A 22,755-nucleotide genomic window follows, 5' to 3' on the forward strand; every position below is an offset into this window, starting at 1 on the left:
AGGGTCAAATTTGGCCCTAATCATAAATTAGGATTAAAGCATTGAATTAAAAAAAAAACCCTGATATTTTGGTGTTCAGTGAACATATAGCAGTCATTTAATGTATAATTCATCATTTTCCAAATAAGAAAAGAGTTCTTGGATTCTCCAGGGTTAAATATACAGGGTGTTCCAAAAGTCTTGGGCAATTTTTGACATTTAATATCTTGTAAACTAATAAGGATATAAAAACGCATCTGGTAAATTCAAAAGCTTGTAATCTCAATTTTTACATGGAATGATCAAAGATATTCAATGTGAGCACCATTGGTCACACGACACACGTCAAATTCTTGCCAAGCGCGTTCCAGCATTGCAATGTTAATGGTTGCAACAGCTTCTGTTATTCGTACCTTCAGCTTAATGGGTCTGAAAAGAAATTTAAAAAATCAATAGCCTTACGAAAAACTTAATGTATTTAGCTTTAAAATGACACAACTTTTATCATACTACCATTCATAGTTAAGGAGATATGGGGACTTCAAATGTGCCCAAGACTTTTGGAACACTCTGTATTACGGATACAATCTTTCCAAAACAAATAGCAATTAAAGGTAAAAATGTTGGTCTACTCGTCTTTCCATTTCAAGCCTAGTCTGTCCTCCCCATCTGCAACCGCAACAAAGCAATACCGATCACAAGATAGAAAAAACTTTTTCAGGGTTTACGATCAACTCTTGTCTTATTCAACGATGCTTATCGGCATGTTTGTCTCATCATCTTTGTTGTGCCAGCGAAGACCATTTTCTGTTTTGGTGTCTGCCACGGGCGGCCTGGTGGACAAGTGGTTCGCGCGTCGACGTCACAATGCAGAGGTAACGGGTTCAATTTCGGCTCCGGCCTCCCTGTGTGGAGTTTGCATGTTCTCCCCAGGCCTGCGTGGGTTTTCTCCAGGTACTCCGGTTTCCTCCCACATCCCAAAATCATGCATGGCAGGCTGATTGAACACTCGGTGTGAGTGTGAGCGTGGATGGTTGTTTGTCTCTGTGTGCCCTTCGATTGGCTGGCAACCGTTTCAGGGTGTCCACCGTCTACTGCCCGAAGACGGCTGGGATAGGCTCCAGCGACCCTTGTGAGGATAAGCGGATCGGAAAATGGATGGATGTGTGCCGCTCGTCACCAATGAACTCGCGCATTCCACTCGTAGCCCTTATGGGAAGCGTCTGTTATTAATGTGTTTGAAATATTAAACCTGTTGTACTACTACAGGTTACCTCCGGGGCAAAATAGGGGTTAAGGCGGGCCAAACTATAACCAGGTCACTCGCCCACAATTATGCCTGTAAATATCCGGTGCTTCCAGGTCATTTCATTCTCAGGGAATTGAATGGATCGCAACTGGAGACTGGAAGACCGTTGTCTCAGGGGATGTTTCGGTCAAGCGCAAGGCAACTTAGGACAGAGCTAGGCTGGGTTTTGATATGAAAACCCAACTATTTATCCTCAGAGTTAGAGGAAAGCCCCTAGCAGCTAATGATATCGGATGCAAAACGACAGTCACTAAGTCTAGTCTTAAGTACCTTAAAAACAAACAAAACTGAGAAATGGCTTCAAAAACCAAAATCATTTATTTGAACACATACAACTAAGCAACAAGCCATGAGCAGTGCTGATTCGCCACATGGTTCGATTGTTGCTTTTTACATGGCCTTTGCCATTCACTCCATGATCTGTGTCTATGGTCTTGCGAAAGAGACATGTACTTTCTAATACTGACTGTAACGCATTCTCTGTTTCAGTATAAAATGCCTGAATTCGTCCGATTTGCAACGTGTTGTTATTTCTCGCCTTCATAATCGACTTGACAAGCTGATATTCACCTCCCATTGTTTATCTTCAACACAAAAGCTGTGCTGATTTCAAATCCAAAGCGATGCAGTGTCACCATCTCGCGGTGTCAGTCTTTCTGCGAATTTCTTGTTCATGACACATTCTTGGCGATTATTATTGATCATAAATGTGGGTTCTCGGTGACCATTCATGGTTGTTACATCTTCAGCACAGTGATGTTTCAGTTCTTAGGTGTGAAGCGTCCAGGGAACATGTTTAAAAAAAAGGACACACATATTTTGATGATGATAGATTCCTTCATTTATTAGAGATATTCTGAGATTACAGAAGTCAATAATAATGAGGCATTGTGGAGGATGAAAAGAAGAGTTGATAGCAAATCCCAAATCCCAAAATACAAAAGTGCGGCCAAAGGTTGACTCTGTCTCATTGATTCATCATGATCAGGGAACTCCATTGTGACCCAAGTGAGAATGGGAAGACGAGAAAAGATGAATATTAGCGGTGGAACACTTCTCTGATGCAAACGTATGGTTCCAGGTCCGTGCAGTTCGCAGTTTGCCAAAATCCATCTTGAAGAAATCAAAGTGTAAGGATAAGAGCATTATGTTCTGAGCAATTTGATCACGGATTGGACTTACCATCCGCAGCGATCACCACGCAGTCACCTACAGTGTTGTCAGGCTGCGAATCCATTGTATTAAAACTTTCGAAATCATTCACCGTGCCATCAGTCCATATGAAATCATTATTCTGGAAGACAAGTCACGTGGGAATGAGTCAAAAATACAGATAACGAGAGGCTGGATTTGGGTCTGCTGTTTGTTGGTCACAACCTCATCAATCCCGATGGTGTTTTTTACGTTATTTGAATCGTACGGTTGCACTGCGAAACTGCGGATTGCCGTCAAACTCGATTTGGTGGTAGGATTGCAGAGGGTGAGGTCGGGTGATTGGAATGTTGAAAAAAAGTGTATCTTTAACCTTTAAAGAGTGGATTTATTCTCAAAGTTGCTCTAACGTCCTCCATATTTGACAAAGCGTCAACTTAGATCAACGATGTGTTCCAGTGTGTTTTTGCCCCCCATTAAGTCTCGACCCGGCAATGCAGAACAGCCTCGGCTCTACACCTCCTTTCTTTAAGGTGATGACAAGACAAAAATATCGCAAGTGACAGGATTCAATCGGAACATTTGTACTGGTCAACGTTTCACCTGAATGGCATCATTGAATCCGATCCAGGTTGCGTTATCATTACCGCCTGCTTTCGCGAGTTCCTGAACAGCTATATTTTCCAAGGCACTGTGGATGGAGACCAGATTCCCACCGAGAATGTTGCAGACGCTCTGATGGAAAAGGAGAGGAAAAAAGTTGATTTCGCCAGGTCGTGTTAGCATCTCAACTATTTTATTCCTTACCTCTGCATCTGCAAAGGTCCTCTCCTCATTTTGGTAGATGTAACAGTTGCAGTTCAACTGAGTCCAGTGTGGAGGACAGTTATTGACTACAACACATTGGTTTTTGGGGGGTTTGGGGGGTTGGGAAAATGAGAAATGGCAATCAAATCAGAATTCAGTGAAGACAAAACACCAACATGGTTCATTTGAAAAAGTATCATTGAGTCATACTGGAGCTACCAACCTTTCTTATGATAAAAACTGTAAGGCCGCTGTAAAGAAGAGGAGCACACTGTTAAAAATCAGACCACAGAACAAAATGGTGACACCAAGACATCATATCCAACATCATTGGGTGTGAGATTATAACTTACGACTTCAGTCAGCAATGCAGTGATCACGCAAAGGAGGATCAACGAGCGAGGAGAGATCGCCATCTGTGCAACGATAGGAATAATACTCCAATAAATATCAGCGCTACGTTTACATCTCGCCACGTTGGGGAAGAAAAAAACATGAGAGTTAAGATTGACAAAGTTAGATGGAACCGAGCTTTAAAATCAGGGACGGAAATTGTGTGAAGTTACCTTTGCAGTCGAGATGTTTGAGGCTGAGAAAGAAGACGAGCGGCTTTATAGCCGTTCTGGTGACAGACTTGGAATGTTGAATGTAAAGGCTGTCAATTTCAAATGACAAATCGGCCGAGGAACAATTAAAAGGAAAGAAGTGAGCCAAGTATAGTATGTAACCAAATGATGCAACAAAACACCCCTTGATCACTGTTCTGTTTTTGCAACGTAGGTTTCGGACTAAAGTGAGACACTGGCAACCCAAACTCGAGTACTACTATAGAAATATTTGATTTTTTTTAAATGTAGTTTTGTGGTGCTCCAGAAGTCATACAATAAATATCTTAACACAAAAACACTTCTAGTACCATATAAAACAATGGCAGGAAGGCACCAGCGATTAGCCACGTACGCTCTCACACAGTTGTGATGTACTTTGCAGTGAGATAAAGTTCGTATATAAATAAGTGAATGTGAGGCTTTGATGGAGATATACCGATGTGTGTGTGTGTGTGTATATATATATATATATATATATATATATATATATATACACACACACACACATATATATATATATATATATATATACTGGGGGCGGCCCGGTAGTCCAGTGGTTAGCACGTCGGCTTCACAGTGCAGAGGTACCGGGTTCGATTCCAGCTCCGGCCTCCCTGTGTGGAGTTTGCATGTTCTCCCCGGGCCTGCGTGGGTTTTCTCCGGGTGCTCCGGTTTCCTCCCACATTCCAAAAACATGCATGTCAGGCTGATTGGACGCTCTAAATTCTCCCTAGGTGTGAGTGTGGGCGTGGATGGTTGTTCGTCTCTGTGTGCCCTGCGATTGGCTGGCAACTGATTCAGGGTGTCCCCCGCCTACTGCCCGGAGATGGCTGGGATAGGCTCCAGCACCCCCCGCGACCCTAGTGAGGATCAAGCGGTTCGGAAAATGGATGGATGGATGGATGGATATATATACTGTATATATATATGTGTGTGTGTATATTTTATATATATATATATGGTTTCTTATTTTTCCTCAGATGTTTTTTTTTTCCGAGCCCGCCTGTGCTGTTAAAATCAGGGGATATGGTTAAAATTTGACAACTGTGGGCATGTAAGGACCTTTGAGACTCCTGTGATTGGGCATCATGACCACGAGGAGCCATCCACCCCCACCCCTAAAAAAAAAAAGGTTCCTTTTAAGAATTGATGATAAGGTCATCTCAAAGCAGTGGCTCATGGTTCAGGCATCTGCCTCAACCATTACCCCCCACCCCTCCCAACATATGTATGCTTCCCATCTCCATTGTAGTTCATTTTATTGAAATACCTCCCCAGTAATCGTAATAACTAGTTTCTTATGGTTCAGTCATGACAGATCGTGCAAGTATGTATTCAGACTGGTTTGTGGGAATGATCGTAAAAGACATTTGTTTTTCCGAGCACGGTCTCAGACATTTGGACAAAAAAAAAAAAAACAGATTAACCTGACCGTCTAAGACAATACTGTATGCATAAGAGCTGGGTTCAGTTACATGCAATCGTCTGCCTGGTCGAAAGAGATGTGTGGTCATATGCATGCTAAAGAGACTATGTTGGTGTGCAAAACACAAGCAGCAAATCGATTTTGGGCCCAATTATTCAATGTGTTAAATTATTCAAATTTATAATTTCAAAATTACCAGTGGGTGAAATGGCGGAGCTAGTTGAACCAAAGTGTAGTAGCAGCCAATGGACCGGCAAGGCCGGGCTGCGTTCTATTTCTGTCGAAACCCGTGTCTTTGTTGACTTGCAGATTAATAAAAAGTCTTTCAAATATTCTATTTGCTCTGGAGGGAGCCTATAAGACTCTCCAGAAATAACTAAGAGTGAGTGCCCCTTTAAATAAGTGTCCCTTTTTTTCCAATTTAAAATAAGTCACTTGAGGGGTCACAAGTGACGAAATATATTCACCACACACTCTTGTCGTCATGGTTACCAACGCCGTACCTACCATTAGCAGGAGACAAGACTGCTCCCACAAAAGGGTGTGATTTGAACCGGAGTGTGTGCTGTAATTCTTTAGTGTTTCTATGTTTTACGTCAGACCTCAGGGAGCCTGTTTAATTAAAAGGCAGAAAACAATTTTTTTTCTACTTTTCTGACACAGTGAGCTGAGCTCAGTTAGATGAGCTTCACCACATTGACAAAACCCGACACAAGCACACTGACTCAGCAACACGTTTACTCGATGCAAAGAAACTGTCATCAAACAAGCACACAACCCATCTTTGTATGATATACGTCTTTTATTTTCCCCTTCATTTAGTTTAAAGTCAAATTATACAGTGACACAAAGAGGAAAGTACATTTACATTCGACAGTGTAACACATGGATTGTCCACAGAGCGAGATTGCCAGTTTTTGCTAGACTCATATTCAAAAGTAGTAATATATTTTAAAAAAAATGTTCAAAATAAAATGCATGAGCAATCATGTAATACGATGTGGCCATGATCAGTATTTCCTCACAGATGATGATATTAGGTAAGGGACAGAAAGTTTAACTGCCAGATGCCTAATCTGAAAACAAACAACAGTACTGCCCTGCTTCTGGCTACTAGACATCACGGCTAGCCAAATGACATACACTGTGCAAACACAAATTCCAGCTACAGCTGCCTCTTCAAATGGAGAAAAAGCAATAGCAAATGTCATTATTAAAATATTTCATACCATAATACTTAACGCTTTTCAAACAGCTATTGTTGCACTTTCCTGACAAAATGATTGACACTGTTGATTTTTCATTTCAAATGGCATTAAATCTGTCCCTGTTTACAGAAAAAACACAGATGTTTGTTCCCTAACTACACTCAATGTTGTGGAATAAACCACGAGCACACAACAAACGTTCCTGGCCTACCATTTCCAGCCCAAATCAAAATACATTTATGCGATCTCAGCATTAGAACTCCGCCACCAAGGGCAACCATAACTACAATTTGGCATGCGTTGAAAACCAGTTTGACACCTGAGAAAACAAACCAGACAATGGTAATTGAAATTCTCAACAGGTGTCATAGTACAGGTAAAAATGCCCTAAATAGAAATCATCATGTGCGTTTCTGAACCATTTCTTCACATGATCTGTGTTTGACCTGATGTGATACAATCTGAAACAGGGCTGTGCAAATTTACAAACAAAAGCCTGTAAAGTATCAATAACAGTGGCGTGTTGTGCATTTGGTACCAGGGCCTTCAGCGAGGTCTTACCCTACCTAAACAATCTCTTAAAATCGTCAATATTCCGTCACAGTTATAGAGTAGAACGTTTCGAGAAACTATCTACCAATACAAAAACAATACAACCTTATCACATGACCAAAAAACAAAACAAAAAAACCCCATTGAACCTGTCTGTAACAAGTTTTGCTCTGTTTTTTAAATGTACTTCGGGTGCTTGAGTATCTGAAATAGGGCTTCGGCAAACACATCAAAACTTGTACGACAAATTACATCTGATAAAACGTGCACTGTTCATAAGCGTGTTTGAAATTTTAAAAAATTAATTGGTTTTGAATTTGTACTTTTTTTTATGTTGCCAAAACTGTCTGCCAATTCTGTCATGAACCAGAGATTGAAATCCGATTGGGAAAAAAATCATTGCGAATAGACTGTTGAAAATAAAACAATACTACTTCATGGAACAAATCAGAGGATTTTTCTATGTTGAAAACGTAAAGCCACTCGGTCAGTCAATCGCCTGTGGGTTCAGATAAACCACGATGGCCGTGATGTCGTCGCGGTACATTCGAGCCAGATCCTGTGGCAGGGCCAGCATGGACGCCAGCCTTTCGTGGCACAGTTCGCCGTACTCACCAGTACCCAGGGCGTGCCGGATGAGGTGCGTGGCAACGTTGGTGTCTGAGGCGGGCAAGAGGCGGGCCTGACGCTTGAGCAGAAGCTGGTGCAGCTGGCCCAGTTTCAGCTGACGTTCCGACTGAGAGACCGGACCCTGGAGGGTGAAATCATGAGAAAGGGAGTTTTGTCTTCTGTTGTTGGAAAACAATAGAGACATGACTGATTGTCATGTTTGAAAGCAGAGGGTCGAAATGATTTCAGGCTAGACTACTTTGCTGACTAAACAGGCTTCCGACAGACATTCGGCACGGTGAAAAAACATACATGTTAATGGAACACTCTAAATTGCGGGTGTGAGTATAAGCGCAAATGGTTGTTCGTCGATGTGTGCCCTGCAATTGGCAACCGGTTCAAGGTGGAGCCCGCCTACTACCCGAAGGGATAGGGTCTTGCACACCCGCGACTATCGTGAGGATAAGCGAATTGGAAATTGGATGAATGAATGGATAGCTATCCCCCCACCCCCTACAAAAGGTGAATATACTTTTTGAACATATTGCAACAAAAGATGAAGATAATGACATTCAAATCCACCCCTATAATATTCTTATTCAAGTGTGCTATTGTTTCCCTTTAAAACTTGTACCTTGGCGTACAGCATCCATCTTGTGAGTATGCATACCTGAATGTGAACACCGCTCAGATGCTCGCCGACCAGCCGCACCGCCTCTTGACTACTCAACTCGTCCCACAGGCCATCGGTGCCCAGGATCAGGAAGCGGTCCTGCGGCCTCACTTTGTGGTACATCACCTCTGGAGCCGCATCCAGGTAGGGTGGCGACAGGTAGTTGGGTAAGGTGTAGTGGTACAGGCTGAGCGAGTCAGGGTCCACGTCGGACTCTAGGCTAGCGAGGATGCTCCGCTGCAACTCGAGACTCCACTTGAACCTCATGTCACCAAATGCTCGTGAAGGCATCAAAACCTGGCGATGAAAATGTATCAAACTGTATGATAGGTCCTTAAAATGGAGTGTCTGATTTTTGCAAAACAAAATCGTTTTTTAAGCAGGAGCTTTGAACTATGGAAGTGACTAATTTAAAAAAGTCATTTTGTAATTTTAATGGCAACTTGAATGAATTGATAAAATCAATTCATGACCTGGTCCTAATTTGACTCTTTGGGGTGCTTGGAAGAACACCCACCCCTAAAAGTCTGTCATCCGTGACCACAGTCTGCCTTTCTGAGGCCGGGTGCTGGGCCCTGATGCGCTCTAGCTCAGCCTGGTTCTGGCAGTTATGGTCCTGAGAGAGGGGCACGGCGCTCCATGTGCCGTCGGCCTCCAGAACCCCCAATACCGCCCTGCAGTCACCGGCGTTCGCCACGTGGATCCCCTCCTGGCCGACGTGAGCCACACAGGCTGTTGACCCAGCAAAGGCAACCTGGAAAGAGAATCACAATCATACTGTACATTAGCCCAGCACAGGGGCACCAAACTCATTTCCATTACGGGCCACATCTTAGCTTCAGAGGAGCTACTAAGACTGTTAAAAAATACAAATGTCAAAAAAAAAAAAAAAAAAGTTGCAATATTACCTGAACGGCTGTGCTTTTCATCAAGTCACTGGACAGAGGAACTTGAGCCTCTAAGGAGATGTCGGCATCCAAACGCTTGAAAGCGTAATGCATGGCATCCGAAGGGCTGGGGAGACAATACATCTGGATGTACAGTATAACAATGTCATGTCTACCCATTTACTGTATCTATCTACAGTATATCTATCTGCCAATTTATCTACGAATTTAGTTTCTGGTGTATCATTCCATCAATCAATTCAAGTTTTGTCATCTAGTGTTTGTGTTTGTAAAGCAGGGAGAGGTTTAGAACATACCACATGCCTTCGCCATGTTCGTGACTGTCCAAAAGCTCCTGCCAGAAGAGTCGAAGGTGGTGGACGTAGAGTGAAGCCGAGTCACGGTAATTAAAGTCGGTGTGGTGCTTATACCACTGCAGGACGGACGGGACTGGCCTGCCGTGCTCCATGCATGTCTCCAGTTCCTCCAGGCTGCGTTTGGGCATCATGGCGACAGTGATGTAGTACAGCAGGCGTTCACTGACTGCTTGCGCGCACGCCCAGCCGCCATGGCCATCGAAGACGGCAAACAGTGTGCCCTTTGCCTGGGGAGAGGGATTTCCTCATTTCAACTTGAGTGGGGTGGACATGTAGAGACACTGGAATCAGATTTGACCAACTGAAAAAGTTGGTCGCACCACTGCTACCAGTACAAAGGTTAGTGGGGAGCCCTCACACATACAGAGTAGCATGTTCAAATGTTTGGCCTATACTAAGAATATTCTCAGAATAATTGTCAATTGTGAAATGATCAATTACAGAGAAGTCGTAAGGTTCAAAAAGCGACCCGAAGCTTGCGTATGTATGTCCACTGCTTGATAAGATAACAGGCATTCCAAAGTGGGTATTGGCATAGAAAGCCTGAATACCTGCAAACAGGTGGCTGAGCTGCGGCGGTCTTCATTGGGCGTGTTGGCGGCTAAGTAGTTGCTCTCAAACTTTCGCACTAGACTGAGGCCTCGTACATCAAACTCTGGCACGCTCACACTCTGTAACACAGATGATAAAAGCTCAAACAAAAATCCAGCAAGGTATGGTACTTTTTCCAACAACATACAATGCACCAATATAGGAAAGTGAGCGGCAGTCACTGTGCCAACAAAGGTCATCCTCAGCGTGCCAGTGTTATTACCTGCTCATTTGCCCGCAGAATACTGTCGATCTGCACTTGGCTGAGCTGAAAGTCAAAATCCTGATGTGTTGACAGCTGACGTCCACTTTGAGCTGCCAGCGTGAGACCTTTGCTCAACTTGTGCTCGTATCTTCTGGACAACAGATCCCAGGAAGAAGGTTGATGATGCTGGTATGCCTGCTTGGGGAAGATTGCGTGGGAGACACACTAAGAACCCCCCGCACCCAACAAAAAAACATCACTCGTTAAAACGCATGAATGACTGAATGAATGAGTATAGATAGAAAGGCGAAATAGAAACCTGGAGTGCATTTGGGATGTCCCTGCCTCTTGACGCTCGTTCAATGATGTTGGCGTACGAACGCCTCAACATTTCTTATAACTTGGATGCTATTGTAAACTTAACCAGTCGTTTCCCTGTGTAGGAGAACAACAGGGTAAAGTTTGGCACGCGCAACAACCAGGGGGGCTTTGCGAAATTAGACGAAAGGTGAAACCATGTTTATTTGGTTATCTACGTAGGTTACAACAGCTAACGTTTGCGTAGCATGCTAGTTCTGGGTAATCGCGACTTTCGTATAATTTAAAACTCAAGCTAAAGCGTCATTATATGAAAAATAAACTACGGCGTAAATAAAGTAGTTGTCACGTAACAAAACACACACACGGCGGTTTATTAAAGTAGTTAATGAACAAAACGATACCCAGGACGGATAGGCATGTGAGTGACGTAATATAACGTCATCGATGACGTTGTCCGGTGGGATCGTTGAAACTTGTAGGAAGGAAGTACAAATAATATATATCTGTGTTCACAGAACTAAAACAAAAAAATTGATAACGGGATGCTAGGACGTCATTACGCTGGAATAAAATAAAGATAAATTAATAAAACTGAAGTCGGTCGAATATATTGGCCGTTTTAGAGGACGCCGTTTTCTTTTTGTGTGCAAGTGACGTAAGTGGAGTTCCAGATTATTGTCTTGATTACTGTACTGTATTATGTTAAGAAAAACAAAACATGTACACAGGCGAGGTAAACCTTTTGAATCAATCTCTGGTCCATATTTGGAAATGAACATCTATGACTCACATATTGATCTGTTTATTTCTTACACACACAAATCGTGTTGAGCTTTAGCTACTATCTAAATGTGAGCAATGGTGATGATTTCCAAGTAAACATTAATTCACGTCATGTCTTTTTGAAAATAGCCATTAATGGTCATTGAATTAGTTGTTTATTGTGTATACTGTCATCATTTCGATTTTGCTAACTGCTATACTTCTGCAAAACGAAGTTTATTTGACTGTAATTAACTCTTGGCAACAATTACAGTAATGTATCACTTGGGAGTTCAAACTACTGAACCAGTGCAAGAGAGCACAGATGATGCAGTGGTTTACAGCAGCAGCTGCAACAGTGAGTCACATGTATTCTTATTATTTGCACAATTATCAGTGTTTCTCAATTTACTGAGTCAGAGTGCATACAGTATTTAACATTAGGAAAACCTCAGGGAAGACTATAAAACACAAAATGCCACAAAAAGTTTCTACAGTATACTGAAATAATGTTGATCTGGTCTCACTTTACTCTCAAATGTACTTAGAGTGTACCTATTCAGTTGAACACAACAGTACTATTCTGTTGATGAAGGGAAACGTGGGTAGAATACAGTACATTGTGCATCTTGTGCCATCTACTGGAGGATGATTTAATTGTGCTTGTCATTAGGTCACTGCTCTAGATGAAGAACTACACATTAATTTTGGACATAATAATTTTCTGACTTTTTCGGTGAACTTGGGTAATTTTTCACGGCGCACTGATGATCTCTCAGGCCACATTGTGGTTGGGAATCATTGATGTATGTATATTAACAGAGGCGGTGTTAACTTTCTGAGTAGCTGTATATGTATTGATGTACATCTGGCTTATGTTTCGCGGTTGTGATGTCAGCTACAAAGACAGATCTCTCTTTGCTGCTGGAATGTCTAAAGTTCCAGATGAACTGTCCAGACCTACAAAAACAAGCCCTTGTCACCATCAACTCCATATGTGAGAAAAAAGGTAAACTTAACTATCATTTGATAAATTACAAAAGCTTTTCCCTGTTCTTTGAGATGTGGCGATAAATATCACCTGGTCATTTCCATTTGAAACGTCCTGGTAATTTTGACACATCAACTTAGTGGATATTATTATCATTTGTCAGCCAATCAGAGAAAGGGTTACCGCAGTGGCGGATCAAGCGTAAGGGTTGAGGTGATGCAGTATACTGAGAAATAATCAGGTTACACTGTTTTATTCTAATCTAAAGGCATTTTCTAAATTAGATTTTCTGTCGATGATAAAAACAGAGAAGCATTTCCACAAAGGACATTTGCCCCCCTCCAAAAAAAACCTAAATGTATCGCAAACCTGTCATCGAATTTTCAAAATTCTTGATCTCCACACTGACTTCCTGTCACCGTATATCTATGATAAATACAAATGGCCCAGTGCATTGCCCATTTTCATTCTTTTTTAGTGTGTTTCACATTGACTATGTATGATTTCAGATCACAATGTGGACCTGTTGAGAGAAATAGGAGGTGTGATGTTTGTGTACAGTCTCTTCAAATCCAATGTGGTTCATCCAAGTGTGAGGCAGACTGCGCTCTTCACACTCGGCACTTTGGCGGAGGCCAATGGTACGCACCATGTCTTCAATGCCAAACAACTCACAGTGGCATATTTGTGATAAGACTCGACCATTGTTATGTTAAAATACTCACTGTACCCTAAAACAGAAAGTTTTTGCTGCGTTTAATCCATACAGTACACGTGCCAACCATGTGTTTTTCCTCTTAAAGTGTACTGTAAGAATAGTCTATGTCAAAGGGAGATATTTCTGGACCTCTGTGGCTACATGAAGGAAGAAGATGCCTCGCTTAAACAGAAGAGCGTCTCTGTCTATTTACTGTCTGTGTTGGTAGCCAACAACAGTAAGACCCAAGCTCACTTTCAAAATGGAAAGAAATGAATTTTGACTTATTCAAGAGCAAAAACTTCATCAATAGTGGTTCTTTTCCAGAGGCAGGGCAGACTTTAGCCCAAACCACAGGCTGCATAGAATTTCTGCTGAACCTCTTCAAGTACGTGCCAAAGAATCAGTATTGTTGTATTCACGCAGAAGTCAAGCAAATATCTACTGTAAATGTTTGTGTTGACACCATTTCAGGAACATGTTCCCTGAATCTACAGCGGACTCTGCTCATATCTGTCTATGGGTATCAGTGTCCAATGCGCTTTGTGGATGTGTCAACAACCCTCAGAATGGTATTGCAATGAAATATTTAATTCAGCATTATGACGCTTGACTGAAGCGCTCTGCCAACTTTTGTGTTCCCCACATACTCCAGAGGAGGCTCAGTGGGTCTGTGTGTCATCCTTTCCCAAAATAAAAATGTGGCTTCAGCAGATTTCTTTGCCTTGCTTTGAGGTGTTTCGATACCTTTGCTCCTTCATAGCGATGACTGTTGCCAACAATGGTAAGTAAAGGCAACATTCCAAACTGTCAAATGCAAAAATCCCTGTATGATACCCAACAGGTACTTTGTGTTTGCAGAACGTGTTCAAAGGAGCTTGGCCGCCATCGAAGTGTTAGAGACCCTTGTTCACATGCTGATCCGTCTGGCGTCTGAATCTGACACAAGCCCGTTGTCTTGCCAGCTTTTAATCATAATAATCAAAACTATGTCAGCTTGTATCGCTAACAACGGTGAGGATTAACCTCATGACATTTCACAGTAAACTATTTAATTTGCCTCTTATTTCCAATCAGCAAACCTGGCTTCAGTTTTGGCCCGCTATGCTATCGTGGATCATCTCGTTTCCCTGCTGGCGAGCCCGCACCTCAACTGCGAGGACAGACTGGCGGTGCTCATCTTACTGGGCCATTTCACCGAAGCTTCTGGTAAGAAATTCAGCGGCTGCGGAAACAACAGAATTTTTAACTATTCGTCCATGTGGTATGCATTTTGCCTCTAAGTGATATGCAAAAATAAATAAATGAATCACTGCCTCAGTACAGTTCCGTTGTATTTCACTTTTAAGTTAAATGCATTTGCAGTTAATCTTTAAGAACTTAAAAAAACATTTAGTTTGGTACAGTTTTTATTTAACTTTTATAGAGGCCAGGTATAGCCTTGACTGGTCAATCCCAGGGCACATATCAACAAATAACTGTTCACGCAGTAGCCCTTTTTGAATACCGTACTTTTCCGCAGAGGAACACCAGTGCCAACTGTTGCGGTGTGGCGGCCTTCCACTCATCATCACGCTGCTCGCTGAAGATGCAAACGAGGAGGTCAGAAAGTTCGCAACGTTCATACTGCAGACCTGCAAACAGGCTAGTAAGTCCGAGGCATTCATCAAATGAGATCCTATTGGTCAATGTATAATTGAATGAGTTGGGTGTTGATTAGTGGAATCTGTTTGTCTGCCTCCAAAGTCACGGCCTTGGGAATCCCCGGCGCAAAGCGAGAAGATGAGAAGCTTACCACAGCAGCCACTGAAGAGTTTGACCCATTTTCTTTTCTTACAACCTCACAGCTCAACCCCAAGGCTCTTTGTGTCTTGAAAAATTGCGATTCCTCCAATGTAGTCAACTCGAAGGAGGAAAATGAAAAAGAAGCAGGAGGAAGACATGACAAGAATACAAAGTCATGTGCTGAGAAAGAGAAGGGTAAAACCGGCAGAGGGACTGTGTCATGTTCAGTGTGTCACGGAACTGGATCGCTGATACAGTCCCATGTACAGCAACTAGAGGGAGGCCACGATGCATCTACAGTAGACAGGTTGGAACATATGTCCTTTACATTTTACAGGGGGTCCTGAGTTTATGCCGAAATTCCAAATTCACATGGCTGACCCCGCCGTACACTATCACAATTCCTAACAGAGTAGTAACATTATCAATCCATCCAGCATCTGTCTGATCCGCTTATCCTCACTGGGATCGCGGGCATGCTGGAGCCTATCCCAGCTGTCTTTGGGCAGTAGGCGGCGTACACCCTGAACCGGTTGCCAGCCAATCGGAGGGCACACATAGACAAGGCAACCATTTGCGATCACAATCACACCTCTGGACAATTTAGAGTGTTCAATCAGCCTCCAATGCATGTTTTTAGAATGTGGGAGGAAACCGGAGCACCTAGAGTTCTCCCCGACCCACGCAGGGTCGGGGAGAACATGCAAACTCCTCACAGAAAGCAAAATTCCACTGTAGTGAGAAGAGCTGATCACGATTGGACTCATCTGCAGCCAAGTGGCAACTTTTTTGTGCAGTCACAATTGAGACAAGTGCGGTGAGAGGTGCATGCCGCTCCCAATAGGTCAAGATGAGGAGGATTAGTGCTGGTTTTTCTCTTAAGCTTGTCACCACTAATTGTAAATTCAATTTCGGTTTATGCATATTTTTTAAAGTTTTCAAACCTAAGAACTATTCCATTTTATTGTTTTATTTACCTGCACACTGTACACAGAATGGCGATCCTACTACTCAAAAACTTGACGCAGTAGAGAAAAACTGAGATCAGTTTTGGATTCCAAAAATGAGTTCAAAACAGCTGTCAGACCTAATGCAAGACAAATTGTGTCCCCCGGTGTTATTTATATGTAAAATACTTCTTGGCCATAACACCCAACCAGCCAAGAATAATTTAGATTATAAACCAACATGCATGGTTTTGGACCCAGAGAAAACCCACAGTGGAGATCAAACTCTCCATAGGAAGACCAGAGCCTGGATTTCAACCCCTGAAGTGGCAGTTTTGCTCTAGCCATTACTGCCCAGCATAAGTAAATCAAATGAAAAAGTACATACTTGCACAATCCAAGTATATACAAAACACAAACAATTACCGATATGCTAAATTTTTCCCAGTATGAAGTCCTTAACTCTTTCATGCAGCCTGTAACCTGATAACGCTAAGCATGGGTAACCATTTTTTTTTCCAGTCCCCCAAAGAACTCTCCAGAGCAAGACCACCAAGTACCAGGGGCGATTAAATGCAGTGATGGAGAAAGTAAGCCGTGTAGAATGAAACGCATGCTCGTCTCAAGTAGATGTGTTGGTTTTCCTGTTTTAAATGCCATGTCGCGATGTTCAGAATTGCAGGACAGTGACATGTTTGTGGAGAAAAGGCACGAGGAACAATCCCGCTACGGTGAAAGATGTGCAGGTAAGAGAACAGTATGTGTCACAAAATCATTTCTCTTCTCATGCTATTTCTCAATTGGTTTCATTCCCTCAGGTTGCGTGATGCCTTTTGAGAGAGTGACCAGTCGCACTTTTGCCTCTGTCCTGGATGCCTGCCATCATAAGTGCGAAATGCACAAGGTCCTTCTGGAGGCGACAGCGCGCTTCAACGCCCCCCAACGCCGATCTCTGATGGAGGGAGAGCTGGAAATGCTGGAACCGACCCAGCTGAAACCAGAGAAGGAGTCTGTTGGGGCGCCACAGAGAACGCTCGCAAGCTGGAGGCTTCCGCGTTTGAATTTAAAAAGTAATCCGTCCTCTAGTACTTGGGAGTCCAAACCTTTTCCTCTGTGGATCAAAAACCGAAAAATGAAAGGATGCAAGTGCTTCTTTGCACTAAAACCAATCAATCCATCCAGCAATTTTATATTTTGTTGACACAAGGTATCCCAAAGGTCTCTATACGCTTCATTTTACAATTTCATTGCAGGTATCATTCTGACAGACACGACACCATCAGCATTTGACAGCTTAGGCCTCACAAAATCGTCACCTGACGAGTTTTTTTTTTGTGTCCACCACTGCAGTTGAGCGCCAGTTTGAGGAGCTTCATGGCTGTCAAACTGCTCCAGTATAATTTATGGCAAGTTTCTTAAGACTGGTCTGTTCTGCCAAATTGTGTCACCAATCAAAACTCCAAAACACGCTGCATGGACTGCAGTCAGGAACACAAGAACAACCACAGGCAAGGGAATGATGTTCTTACAAAAACTGCACAGGCTAAGATTTCAAATGCTGATGGCCTCACATCTGTCCAAAAGATGAGAAAGTGTACAGTAGCTTTTGACATACCCTTTACATTATCGTCACGTTGTAGCATTGCTACATCACAGCTTTCTATTAACTCATTCACTCCCAAAGACGTTTTTAAACGTCTTTACAGACTTGGTCCAGAATTGGCTGTTACTGAATGAGTTAAAGATGGTAATGAAAATAGATTTTTCAGGATTTTGGAGTGGTTCCACGAGAATAGATCCGTCCTTGACCTGAGCAGATCACTTCATTCGGTACCAAAACAAGATCAATCGATAGTCAACTGACAATTTTTAAAGCAGTGCCTATTTGAGAATTGCTAATGTGATATGCTCAGAAATCAAACCTCGGCATGGAGCATTAATCTTTTTTGCTACTGAAACGGAATCATCTTTATGCACCGTTATGAAAATAAAATGTTACCATTTTAGTTGATAGAGAGTTCCTTTCTGCCTATCTAGAAGAGCTCCATATAAAAAAAAGAGTATAAGTTGTTAGGCATGCTACCCCCCGCCTTTTTTTTTAAATAGCTTTGCGGGCCATGTCAAATGTTATTTTTATTCGGCTCAACGTCACAGTCTGTTAACACAATTTTCAGTGAACCTAACATGCACGTTTTGGGAACATGAGAGGAAACCTACATTTTGAGACCATACAAAGTCCGCACAGTTGAGTCAAACAACAAAGCCAGAACCTCAAAACTGTCAGGCAGACGTGCTAAACACCGTGCTGCAAATGTTTCATTTTTTCCTTTGTCATTTATCAACATCCCTGCTCAAAAAATCTAACTTATTCCTCCATCCAGATGTCATCCTGATTCCCACCTATAATGGATCAAAGCAAAAGATGCCTGAAAGGATTTGGAACTGGCAGAATGGTAAGAATGGCACGGCACCTGTGTGTTTCTTTATTTCTTCTATGTAGCCAGCCGTTTGAAGGCTGTTGACTTTTCCCCACTTGAAATTGAACAATTTATTGCGTGGTGTGTTATTCACCATCACTAATATTTGGTGACAGTTTGCGAATACGGAATTGTCGGTCTTCAATCTCCACTGACAGAAATCAACTTGGTCCCGATGAAAAGAGGAGCTCAAACACCAAGGTTCCCTTTTCACAACATGTCCGGTACGTATATACTGTATTTATTATTCATTACGGCGGCAGCGTGTCCAATGTAACGTCGCACACTTACGGCTGAAAGGCGATCATACTCAATCTTAAAAAAAAGCTCTCAGTTTGATGTGAGGCGCTTCTACACAGCTGCAATTCACGACCTCAAAGACCGCCTCAAAGATACTGTACATCGCTTGTATTAGCTCTTGGTAGATTGTGAAGGTATGTTCATATTGCACTGACACAAACACATTCAAGATTGATCAACTTTAGGTAAAAGGATGAAACTGAGCTTGTATTGGGAGGGAAAAAAACACCCCAATGTTTAAAATGATCTACTAGACCCACACACTCTAATATAGTGTGTAGTATATAGGAAATTTACAAATGTGCTCATTTATCCCACAGCAGTTTAATCTTTTTTTTTCTGTGCAACGTTAGAGGTACTTTTTTTTTCAGAAAATGTTCCAATTTCGTATTTTGTGACTTTATGACCATTCAACTCCAATGTACGTTCTCACTAATTTGAGATGGGCTTTCCTGAGATTGCCTCAGGGTGAACAGTGAGTGTGTATCCCCTGTGGCTGAATGACTGGATGTGTGTGTGTGTGTGTGTGTGTGTGTGTGTGTGTGTGTGTGTGTGTGTGTGTGTGTGTGTGTGTGTGTGTGTGTGTGTGTGTGTGTGTGTTTGCTGGGAGCAGTCAAACTAAAAACCAAATAGCAGAAGGAATGTTTGAATTGCAGCCAGTGTTGTCACAGTGCAGGCCAGTGCCGGTTGGGAGCTGCACAGCCACGAGATTCTAGACAGCTGCTGCCTTGCCTTTGATTCTATTTTGTACACGTATGGCGTAGTGCGAATTATGTGATCATATTTGCCCTTAATCGAACCTTCCTTCACCAGTTTTTGCAGATTTGAGCCAAGAGGAAGTGTCTCAGCGTCGTGTTTGATGAATGCACTCTTTGTCACTCAGCTGTCATGCCTGAGATGAAATGTGATTTCTATTTTCCAATTTGCGGGCAATTTGCTTGGTAGCGCAATGACAGACACATGCAAGCCCGCCGCTAACTGTCAAACCCCAAAGTTGTTCGAGAGAGCGTGACTGTGGTGCTGCTCTTCAACTGGCTGCCAGAAAGGTTAAAGGGATGAAGCGCAAAAAAGAAAGCAAATATCAGTTCCCATCAAACAAGTTTGAATTTGCCCACTGCCTGATGATTGTTCAGCTCTAAAAAAAAAAAAAAAAAAAAAAAGCTTCCCATTTTTCCCACCGACACTAGAGAAAGAAGGGTTGCGAAACTCAAGCCTGATTGTTTCCCAACCACCACTGCCATCAAGCCTTCCACACTTTATTTCATGTTAGTTGGCATTACATGCATACTGTAACACTTAACTGCACACCGCAGCATCAGGATGTTCTGCAACTCGTAACACGGATCTATAAAACGCTGATTTCAGAGTGTCCTTGACACACAAAAGGGCAAGTTTTTATAAACAGTCCCTGACCTTGCAAATGCAACACGGTTGCCACAGAGATAATCATGTTTGCTTTTATTATACAAAGAGGATTTTTTTTTTCAATTAAACTTTTGCACATAAAAGTTGAATTTAAAAAATTACCCAAATAAATGTTGGAAAACAAACAGTTCTGAGATGGTTAAAAAAAAAAAGAAAGACAACTGAACTGTGCTAGTGATTCTTTCGTGGCTCGCTCGATGGAGCCTGCATTTTTTTCCCCCCGATGTACTGTATTTATTTGTGTTCTGGCAGATCCATTGGCAGCGAGCCAATAAGGTACGGCTCATATGGCATTTGAAATGGTCTGATTTGGATTCTGAAGATTCTCAATCCCATTTTTTTGTTTCTCTCTATCCTAATCATGCCATTTGAGATCACAATTGTGGAATTGTATCATTTGAAACCATTAAGTGGAAATCAAAGCGAAGTCTTCTTTCTGTCCTCAGACAAGTAAAGCCACAGGATGCTGACCGTGTGTGTGAGAGACTCTGTACCCCTTCATCAGACTCAACATAAACAGTTTTGGCTACTGAGCCTTCAGTTCGACACTGTAGTTTATCTTCAAATTTGTTCTCGTCTGCTGAGTAATGAGTTGTTCTACTGCACATGCAAGCTATTTCTGCTGCACTTCTACGGGTGCATGGTCATTGTTAGTAATTGTTCATATCGTTAGTAATTTGTTGTCATTTCTTAATTAAAACATATGGATAAGCCTCGTCTCTGATCGTATATCAACTAATTATCTGTTTCCATCTAACGCAGTTTTGATTGTCACTGTCAGTGAGGTACAGCATTCATTTAAGTTTATTATTGCATTTGGGTCTATAGGTGCTGCGGGTTCCTCCTGCATTCTGGGGAAAAAAAGATATTAGGCTGATTGAAGACTTGAAGTGAGCAAAAGGAGGCAATAGTTATTTGTGGATTTGTGTCTGAGATTGACTTGAGGGACCAGTACAGGATGTGCTCAGCCAAAATGAACTGAGACAAACTCCAGCTTAGCTGTGAACCCTGAACAGGGTAAGTGGTCAAAAATGGATAGCTGGTACGTGACTGCCAGCAGCAATCACTCATGTCATTCCAACAGACTTTGGACTTCTGGCAAAAAACAGCTATGGCACATTTCGGGTGAATCAGATAACCTGTCCCATTCGTGCTGAAAAACTCCGTGGTAGACTGCAAATCAGCACGGTGTGTTGAGTTTTTTGTTTGTTCATTTATTGTTGTGGGTTTGGGTTGTGGGTTGTTTCGTTATGCACTTCAAGGCCACTGTATGCAATGATCATGATGGATTTATCTTTTTAATGTCTTCAGGTACAGTATGTGAGTTGCGACATAGACCAGGGGTTCCCATTACGTCGATCCTGATCTACCGGTAGATCTAAAACAGGTCCCAAGTAGATCCGATGAGTGTCGAGGAGAAAACAAACAAACAACCATTTGTGTGTCTTTGTACATGTTAGTAATATATTTTTTGTGTTAATGTACGCTGCACCATAATCATCCTATCAGTCTCCTTTTCACAAAATAAATATTTAAAAAATAAAATAAAGCAGGTAAATCTTGAATTTATGGTGGCGCGTGATGACGTCACCGGAAGTTGTTTGCGCTCAGCAGTCTGCAATTGCAGCTTGTGATCAGAGACAGTGATCAGATCATCTTTGTTTCGTGTACAATTCACCGAGGGCACGGGCAAAGAATTGGAATCTAGGAGGGTCCAGGGAAGCACTTTAAAACGGTACGTGTGAGCTACGATAGTTAACATGCTGCAAAAGTGCGTCGCCTGCCTCAGTTTCAGACTTTCTCATCGTGGCGTGCGTGCGTGTGTGTGTGTGCGCGCGCGCGTGTGTGTTGGCAAGAGTAGATCCCGGGAGGTTAGTTGATCGAAAAGTAGATCTTCGATCCGAAAAGTTTGGGCACCCCTGACATAGACTAACAGTTTTAAATCCAAGAAAATGATTAATCACACTTTTTGGGGGAGGGGGGTGAGGGTGTTGGAAATCTTGAGGCCCCAAGCAGTTGCCCGTTTGCCCAATGGTAAGTCAGCCCCTGCTCGGTCATTAAAATGAGACACCGCCCCCCACCTCAATTTAGTAATATTTAATCTATATGTTTGAGTTGTTATATTTTGGCTACAGTCAAGGCAGGAAATCCAAAAGACTTTCTGGGCATGAGTCCAGCAGTTTTGTTGAAAGAGCTTTGCTCTGGTTGGAATCACAACATACACAACACACACACACACACACACATTAATCATGCAGCTTGTTTGTTCTTGCCCAGCATCTCTTGCAGCACCAACTTAAAAATTGTTCTTTACGAAGTTAGCGTTCTTAAAAGAATATTTCCCAGTCGGTGGGGACTGGATGACGTTGGTATTATTTGTACCTGGAGGTTTGTTCAAAAGCTGTTGTTGTAACAGCATTTCTTGTGAGGAAAGTGGCAGGAAAAGCGATGTAAGCCAAAAAGCTGAGGAGCATTCCTCAAGCTTCAGTGTGAAACTGTGGTGGCCTTACATTCCACGCCAGTGACTTCATTTGTCACGACGGTCTGGATGGTGGGAGAGGCAGCGGATTTTCTCATGAATCAAGACCATCACACTTGAGGACTTTTGACCCAGTAAGAATGTGCCCCCCCTTCCCCATCTTGTCCTCCCCCCAGAGACTGTGAGAA

The 22,755-nt window shown here is 42.4% G+C and overlaps 3 protein-coding genes across 4 annotated transcripts; 1 reads left to right on the plus strand and 2 right to left on the minus strand.

Moving 5' to 3' along the window:
• Window positions 1-2,124: 2,124 nt before the first annotated feature.
• On the minus strand, window positions 2,125-3,714 carry LOC147206080 (galactose-specific lectin nattectin-like). Its single transcript, XM_086109654.1, has 6 exons — window positions 3,601-3,714; window positions 3,471-3,498; window positions 3,248-3,333; window positions 3,044-3,175; window positions 2,471-2,582; window positions 2,125-2,401 (listed from the first exon to the last, which is right to left on the minus strand). The coding sequence occupies exons 1-6, from the start codon at window positions 3,661-3,663 to the stop codon at window positions 2,328-2,330; spliced, it is 495 nt and encodes a 164-aa protein (XP_085965780.1). The 5' UTR covers window positions 3,664-3,714; the 3' UTR covers window positions 2,125-2,327.
• Window positions 3,715-6,064: 2,350 nt separating this feature from the next.
• On the minus strand, window positions 6,065-11,156 carry pdp2 (putative pyruvate dehydrogenase phosphatase isoenzyme 2). The gene is made up of 8 exons (XM_086109649.1): window positions 10,703-11,156; window positions 10,402-10,608; window positions 10,139-10,258; window positions 9,528-9,814; window positions 9,232-9,337; window positions 8,841-9,077; window positions 8,321-8,620; window positions 6,065-7,792 (listed from the first exon to the last, which is right to left on the minus strand). Exons 1-8 carry the CDS (start codon window positions 10,772-10,774, stop codon window positions 7,529-7,531), a joined length of 1,593 nt encoding a protein of 530 aa, XP_085965775.1. The 5' UTR covers window positions 10,775-11,156; the 3' UTR covers window positions 6,065-7,528.
• Window positions 11,101-20,965, plus strand: terb1 (telomere repeat binding bouquet formation protein 1). 2 transcript variants are annotated; one of them, XM_086109633.1, is made up of 18 exons: window positions 11,101-11,359; window positions 11,741-11,824; window positions 12,365-12,475; window positions 12,967-13,098; window positions 13,261-13,392; window positions 13,482-13,542; window positions 13,629-13,726; window positions 13,810-13,938; window positions 14,016-14,168; window positions 14,232-14,363; window positions 14,677-14,802; window positions 14,901-15,246; window positions 16,409-16,476; window positions 16,561-16,632; window positions 16,705-16,956; window positions 18,268-18,339; window positions 18,522-18,587; window positions 20,535-20,965. In XM_086109633.1, exons 2-18 carry the CDS (start codon window positions 11,743-11,745, stop codon window positions 20,540-20,542), a joined length of 2,040 nt encoding a protein of 679 aa, XP_085965759.1. In that variant the 5' UTR covers window positions 11,101-11,359; window positions 11,741-11,742; the 3' UTR covers window positions 20,543-20,965. The 2 variants fall into 2 exon arrangements, with proteins under 2 accessions (XP_085965759.1, XP_085965760.1); XM_086109634.1 differs by having other exon boundaries at window positions 11,101-11,824.
• Window positions 20,966-22,755: the final 1,790 nt, after the last annotated feature.

This window comes from Hippocampus guttulatus, chromosome 4 (assembly GCF_054856545.1).
Source record: "Hippocampus guttulatus isolate MCC_2025c chromosome 4, RoL_Hgut_1.0, whole genome shotgun sequence".
Lineage (NCBI taxonomy): Eukaryota > Metazoa > Chordata > Actinopteri > Syngnathiformes > Syngnathidae > Hippocampus > Hippocampus guttulatus.

Excerpts from the sequence above, each read along its gene's own strand:
- LOC147206080 (XM_086109654.1), bottom strand. The coding sequence starts at position 3,663 with ATGGCGATCTCTCCTCGCTCGTTGATCCTCCTTTGCGTGATCACTGCA. Across the intron at positions 3,176-3,247 it reads GGACCTTTGCAGATGCAGAG|AGCGTCTGCAACATTCTCGG; the intron begins GTAAGGAATAAA and ends CTTTTCCATCAG. Across the intron at positions 2,583-3,043 it reads GATTCAATGATGCCATTCAG|AATAATGATTTCATATGGAC; the intron begins GTGAAACGTTGA and ends CTTGTCTTCCAG.
- pdp2 (XM_086109649.1), bottom strand. The coding sequence starts at position 10,774 with ATGTTGAGGCGTTCGTACGCCAACATCATTGAACGAGCGTCAAGAGGC. Across the intron at positions 10,609-10,702 it reads ACATCCCAAATGCACTCCAG|TGTGTCTCCCACGCAATCTT; the intron begins GTTTCTATTTCG and ends GGGGGTTCTTAG. Across the intron at positions 8,621-8,840 it reads CGGATGACAGACTTTTAGGG|GTTTTGATGCCTTCACGAGC; the intron begins GTGGGTGTTCTT and ends TTTCATCGCCAG.
- terb1 (XM_086109634.1), top strand. The coding sequence starts at position 11,743 with ATGTATCACTTGGGAGTTCAAACTACTGAACCAGTGCAAGAGAGCACA. Across the intron at positions 12,476-12,966 it reads CTCCATATGTGAGAAAAAAG|ATCACAATGTGGACCTGTTG; the intron begins GTAAACTTAACT and ends GTATGATTTCAG. Across the intron at positions 14,364-14,676 it reads CCATTTCACCGAAGCTTCTG|AGGAACACCAGTGCCAACTG; the intron begins GTAAGAAATTCA and ends ACTTTTCCGCAG.